We start from the raw sequence: 6,964 nt of genomic DNA, 5'->3' as shown, positions 1-6,964 counted from the left end.
TGTATACGTATTTTAATTGACCAATAAAAAATATTAATTACTAATATAAAGTGACACACATGGTAACTCGTAAGCGGGCATGAGGTGTATGAAACTTAACACCGGTGTTATAACGACTGTCATTGCCCCGCAACGCGAGAATACAGAAGTTATATTCATTAAGTTACCAAGTCACATACGGGGTAACTCGTAAGAGGGTACAAGGTGTATAAATCGGACGCGGGTGTAATATGTAACTACTTTCGTTGCCCCGCCACGCGAGGATAAACATTCTCATTTATTCATACAAAAGCCCAAATAAAACACAAAAGATCTTTTTTTATGTTTTATTGCATAGCGCAGAAAACATATCATAACTAAAAGAAAATACGAGTAAAGAAATTGTCAAGTATAATACTTGATTAAAAATGTTCTAAACATTTCCACATTAAATGCAGCACCACCACGTTTTGGTGCAAAAAAAAAGATCAATTATTTTGAATGTAAGTCATAGACACCGTAGCATTATTCAAGTAGAGAGTTCAGGGAATTTCATTTTAGCTCCAAAATTGTTATATAGTAGGGTAGGGGAAGATGGGTCACCTTTTCATTCTGGTGGTAAACAAAGGACATTCAAAAAATTATAAAACCATATTCTCATGACTTCCATAGACAGTCATAAATTGCCTAAAAACCGATCAGAATATCTAAAAAAATGTTATAAAGGTGTCCTATATTTCCCTACCCTACTCTATGTGTTATCGCCATGTACATATAAACGTGCAACATCTTATACCAGTAACTGCATACTCTCTCCAACTACACGCGGTCTGGGGTTACTCGAGGTCATAAAGGTCACTGTGATCAAGTAAATACATTAGAAGTGGTGGAAGGCGACCGTGGGATTAAAGCCAAGTTGGTTTCGTCAACTTCCGTGACAGTCGGTGAGGTACATGGAGATTTGGACGGATTTTTCTGGAGGGAATGAACCAAGTTATTCCTATAGATTAGTTTTTAAAAAAACGGGTACAAGGTCTAATTGGCAGCCATTAAAAATATAAAAAAATCACTCTTTAAGTTACATATAGTAGGGTGGGGGAGATAAGACATCTTTTTATTCTATTTTTTCGTCCAATTTAGTAGTAAACAAAAAACATTTAAAGGATTATAAAAATGTATTCTCATGACTCCCATAGACCATAGTTAATTGTTTAAAACACAATCAGGAAATTTGGATATTATGTGCCACAGGTGTCCCGTCTCCCCCCATCCAGCTAGCAAGAGGTGTGTGAAACAGAACACCAATATGATAACGGCTGTCTTTACTCTTCCATGAGAGGATGAAAAGTTACACTTGTTGACACTTAAAAAATTGGAATTGTTAAAAAGAAACAAAAAATTAAACTGGGTTACACTTTAATAATTGTATAACTAAGCCACAAGCGAAAATTTAGACCGTAACCCTGTTTTCTTAAGCCATGGAACACTTAAAATAAAAGGTGCAGTGATACAGTGTTTCATTGGATTTATACTGTGTTGAGTTTGCATTGAGAATTAAAGTGGTGCATACGATTCAATATTATTAGCGTGCAGTGGTACAGTGCATGTATTAAGTTTGTAGAGTACAATGTGCATTCATACATTTGCTGTATTACAGTGAGGAAATTGTGTGTATTTTTACAGCACTTTTTGCAGTATTACATTGTGAAAAATTAGTAAAGAATTAAAAGGGGAAAAATTATGTGTATTATTACAGTGTGAAAAATATGTGCGGTTTTACAGTGTAAAAAATTTGTAGATTATTGCAATGTAAAACATAGGCCAGTCATTATGAATGGCCATGTTCCAAAAATGACTAATTCTGCAATTCTGCTACATAAATGACGTTTCTGCCTGCTAACCTCGTTGTTTAAAACACGACTGTTTATTCTGTTATCTGAGAATAAATATGACGTAACCGCACTGTAGGTGGCTTGCTAATGTAGGCTGGGCATTATTTACCTTGTTATTTAAACTAAATATTGCGCAACTGTCATAAGAGAACTTTATTTGAGTAACTTTTAAAACCAAATTAGTTGTACATTATGTTATGTACTATGTACATTTCAAAACAAAGTCCAATTTTCGTAACACTACACACTCTGTATGTGTTTAACCTATATTTTAGTTCTACTGAATATGAGGTAGTTCATTTAAACATAATGAATAAAAAGCGTTTTTTATTATATAATTAATATAATAACACCACTTTTTTTAGGTGTAATGTATTATTTCTTTTGCCATTTTACATGGGTGAGGTCCTGTAGCACGAGATTTAGACCGGAGTTGTCGAATTATCCAATATTATTTCCTAATTTTTTTTACAAAGCCATATAATATCCAAATATCTTGAATCTTGATCATGTTTTAAACAATTAACAACGGTCTATGGGAGTCGTTAGAATACGGTTTTACATTTTTTGAATGTTCTTTGTTTACTACCTAATGGGACAAGAAAATAGAACGAAAAGACGACCCATCTTTCCCCACCTACTATTATAATATCTCCTTTTTTTCTACATGGGTGAGGTCCTGCAGCATGATACTTTATGGGACTCAAAATTTAGACCAGATTTGTCGCATTATTTTATATTATTTCCTAAAAAACTTGTACAAAGCCACATAATACCCAAATATTGTTTTTTAAACAACGTCTTTGGGTCCAACGGTTTAGACCAGAGTCTGCACATTATTCTATAATATTCCTAAAAAACATATAAAAAAATCAACTTACAGCAAGTGTGGGAACGTCATTTACGCTGCAACAACGTTTGGTTTTACAAGAGTTTGTGTTACAGACCATAACGCAATTGGGCTGGGGACTGGTGTGAAACTCCGGTTGGACCGTTGTTGAATGGATCCCTGCATCGTGTAGTCTCTGTTTTATCTGCAAGAATAAGATTTAGTAAGTTAGGGTAAAATGGTCAATGTTTTTGCCAGTAAAAGTATTTACACAATTATTTAACTGTATCTTTACGACTGTAAAAAGCGTTGTTAAGTGTTTAAAACACGATTAGAAAATTCGGGATATTAGTGTTTTACATTCAATTTTCTTATCAATTTAGTGGTAAACAAAGAAAGTGCAAAGAATCATAAAACTGTATCCTCACGACCCCCATAAACTGTCGTTAATTGTTTAAAACACGATCAAGATATTTGTATATTTTATGCTAAAGGTGTCCCATCTTCCCCAACCCTACTATTAATATATAATATGTATATATATATATACCTCTTTAGCTATTTCCAGGTAAGTTTCAGCATCACTGCATTGAACATGAACTGTTGCCACTAACTTCTCACCAGTAAGTTGCCATATGTGAAAGTCATGGATCTCCTGCACCCCCTCAATGGTTTGAATACTAAAATAATGATAGTTTTTAATAGAAGAATAATATAAGATGATATTGTGTTTACGGTCACCGTTTATCGTACTTAATGGCCCAGCGAGGGGGGTTTCGGGTGTCGCCCCACTTTTCCCCCCCCCAAAAAAAGTTCAAATTAAAAAATAATCCATTACCTTTGGGTTATAAGCAGGCTCGCTAACCAACTGTGCTACGGCGCCAGTAAAAATTAAGATATATTAGTAATGCCACAGTGTTTAAAAATGTAACTTACTTTTCTTTCATGTTTTGCAGCTTAATATGCTTTGGTACCGTCTGCAATAGAACCAGACTTGACTGTTTAAACAGTGGGTATGTTGTGGTTATCATTATCAACACAAGGAAAACACTCATAGCGGGGTCTATGTACATAATCCATTGGTTCACGTTAGTGACAACGTTCGCTGCAGTAGCGTTGCCAGTAGCAACTATAATCTTTTCCTCATACTGCAAAAAAAAGTTTTTTTCTGATTTTTTTAACAGAGTTTGAGATTTTTAAATTAGAGACGATTTTTAAAAGCTACCCGAAATTTTGGATAAAATTTTCTATTTATATATATATATATATTATATATATATTCATATTTTGTAGTAACTAAATTACAAAACATAATAATAAGAATAACTTTATTTGTCTATTTAATTACGGTAGCAAAGATTGAGTGATTTTTTAAACGAATAGACCCGATATAGCAACAAAACAACAGTCGTTAAAACATGCTTAAACGTATTTACATTTTAGTTGGAAGAAAATAAGCGTGGCCGCTACACCTACATAAAAAAGGGTTTTTAAAAGAAATTTGGACCAATGAAACTCAATTACTGCAATTTCTTAGAAAGTACCACACTAAAACTTATTTTGAGTGACTTAATTCTTACCGGTACAAGATATATAATTGTTGCGCTTATCATAACAATAACAGAGCCCAGAGCGTCGCCCAAAACGTGCAGAAACACAGCTTTCATATTCATGTGTTCTTCAGCAGAACTGTTGGTAGTCTGTTTAATATAAACAAAATATTACAGAGTTATAAGAATTGGTAGTGTAAGAAACATCACGTATAGGAAATTACATAATATTTTTTACTTGAGTCAGAATTCACAGAAACTAATATTTTCTGCGGTTATTACTACCAAACATATTAAATAACTAATTTTTTAGGGAAATTCTCACCAAAATATTTTTAGCTTGAATGTTATTTTAGCCGTAAAGTATAAAAATAAATTTTCCATATAAGATAAACAGCAATTTAATTAGGGCACCAGTTCGCACAATTACATGGTGATTTACTACTTAATAAATAATGATTTAGAAGCATTTAGATTCAGCCTACTCACTTCTGTATGATGTGAATGGGTATAATGATTACCATTTTCATGTTTGTGACCGTGACTGTGATCGTGCCCGTGATTGTGCCCGTGACCATGATCATGGCCTGCGTGAGCGTGACCACCAAATAACACTAATCCGATTACATTGATTAACAAACCACCTGTGGATTAAGCAAACTTTAAGTGATGATTCCACAATAAGCGCCAAATCTGGCAGAAATAATGAACGAATTTAACAAAAGGCTTTAGCAAATCTGTAGTATAAAAAAAAATTGTTTACGAAAATAAACTTATGCACATTTTTACCTATAATATGCGCCACTGGCATAAAGTAAGGGCGTGCAGCATACTTCTACCGATTTCCGAATTCGTTACTCCTATTTAATGCACGCACGTATAAAGTTTCGACGCAATTAGCAAATTAACTTCGTAAAGAAATGTGTTAAAATTTGACTTAAATTCATGAATATTACAACGCTAAATCGTTTTGTTTATAAATATGTAAATAACGCCTTTTTAAAATATCGAGTGATATTTACACTTGCAAGTTAAACGATGACATATTGTGAAAAGTTTCGTGTAGAGGGCACAAGCCGCACAACTATTGCGTTACGATACATCTGAGCTTATTTACGTTTGCGTGTATGCTGCCCTTTCAGATAACTGCCAAACTCCACAGTCTACACCAATGCTAAGCACTTTTTGCAATAAAATGCTTCAGCAAAATTTAAGCAATTTGTTTGAGGGTAATTCATGCACTTTATATATATTTAACGATTATATATATTTAATCTATAGTGTATTTTCCACAAAAAAAGAGTTTAACAAAGTGTTTTTCATATGCGATTTAGTATTATAAATAAAACTCATACCTCCGCCAACAGCTAGTACAAGCTCAGGCTGAGAAATCAGACCTGGATCGTAGAATTTCTCAATTGCTTCCATCATAATTGAAATGCAAAGCGCAAGAAGAAACGTGGCATTTATAAGAGCACCAACAACCTGAAGAGAATTTAGTTAAAAAATGTAACTTTGAAATAACAGTATATTAAAAGCAAAAGTATTATTATATATAAAGTTAAAGAAAAAAGTTACTAAATGTAATTTTTAATTAAAATAAAGGTACATTTAATAAAAGTTGTGGGAAAAATGTGTCACAAACTCGCAATACATCATTTATATATTCAATAGCAGAGAGCAATTAAGGACAAAGTGCCTGAGGCAGACAACATGGCAAACAGGAAATAACAGACTGTTGCAGTAAAATGTATGATGCATTCATTTAAAGGAAATATATTTAATGTGAAAACAATGAATGCAAATGACCTATAACCTAGCCTTTGAGCATAGCCTCTAATAAATGAACGAAACTTGTTTTAAACTGGCGTGGCGGGGCAACGAGTCAACGACAGTCCCTATAACAAGGGTGTTCTGTTTCATACACCTCATGCCAGCTTACAAGACCTTTTTGGGTGATTATGTTTTAGGTGTTTTAAAAATTTTTTAATGTGTGGCTGAGAATCATAATGGACCACTGGTTTAGAACAAAATTACCTCAAATCGAACCCAACCAAAGGTGTTAAAGTATGCTTGCTTTGAGGGCCACGGTGTTATGGACTGTTGTGCATCACGTTTGCTCATACGCACAGCTATAAGTGCAACTATCAATGATAATGCGTCTGATAACATATGGAAAGAATCTGCTATCAATGTCAAGCTGCTTGTAAGGTGACCTGCAAAATATTGTCACATTATAGCAAGCAAATAAATAAAAATTAAACAGTAAGATTACACTACTTTTAGGCTACTCTGGCTTAAATACTATTACACAAATATGGCCTAAAACTTAATATTACATTTTAGCCAACTTTGGCCCAAATCTTAAGTCACACCCTATATGACTTCACATATGCAGAATAGAATGTATTATCACTACTTACCTACAACTACTTCAGCCAAGAAATACACAACAATAAGACCAAGCATTGAAGAAAGCCTCGATGTTTTAGTCCGAACTATTTTTCCACAAAATCCATGATTTTCTTGTGCACTGTCCATTAGAGATTCTTGCTCTTTCAGTCTTTCTTCTGAATTAGCTAAATCCATTTTGACTGAAATAGCTTCAAAAACGACTGAAAATATGGCCCTAAAGTAGCACCTGCTGAATAAGTGAAACGAAAGTTACATTTTGTATTATTTAAACTGTCTGTGTATGTATCAATGTATGCAGA

At 33.6% G+C, this 6,964-nt stretch overlaps 1 protein-coding gene across 1 annotated transcript; it reads right to left on the bottom strand.

Moving 5' to 3' along the window:
• Positions 1–312: 312 nt before the first annotated feature.
• Positions 313–6,922, bottom strand: LOC149725102 (proton-coupled zinc antiporter SLC30A1-like). Its single transcript, XM_089892727.1, has 9 exons — positions 6,674–6,922; positions 6,288–6,466; positions 5,606–5,735; positions 4,740–4,894; positions 4,281–4,400; positions 3,637–3,848; positions 3,251–3,380; positions 2,753–2,905; positions 313–954 (listed from the first exon to the last, which is right to left on the bottom strand). The coding sequence occupies exons 1-9, from the start codon at positions 6,837–6,839 to the stop codon at positions 844–846; spliced, it is 1,356 nt and encodes a 451-aa protein (XP_089748853.1). The 5' UTR covers positions 6,840–6,922; the 3' UTR covers positions 313–843.
• Between the last annotated feature and the right edge of the window lie 42 nt (positions 6,923–6,964).

The sequence above is a fragment of the Ciona robusta genome, chromosome 14 (genome assembly GCF_009617815.1).
Source record: "Ciona robusta chromosome 14, ASM961781v2".
Lineage (NCBI taxonomy): Eukaryota > Metazoa > Chordata > Ascidiacea > Phlebobranchia > Cionidae > Ciona > Ciona robusta.
This window is presented reverse-complemented; position numbering and strand designations above follow the sequence as displayed.

Coding starts and splice junctions, on each gene's coding strand:
- LOC149725102 (XM_089892727.1), bottom strand. CDS start 6,839: ATGGATTTAGCTAATTCAGAAGAAAGACTGAAAGAGCAAGAATCTCTA. Junction 5,736..6,287: donor TTGGTTGGGTTCGATTTGAG/GTAATTTTGTTC, acceptor AATTCTCTTCAG/GTTGTTGGTGCTCTTATAAA. Junction 4,895..5,605: donor TGTACTAGCTGTTGGCGGAG/GTATGAGTTTTA, acceptor CTTAATCCACAG/GTGGTTTGTTAATCAATGTA.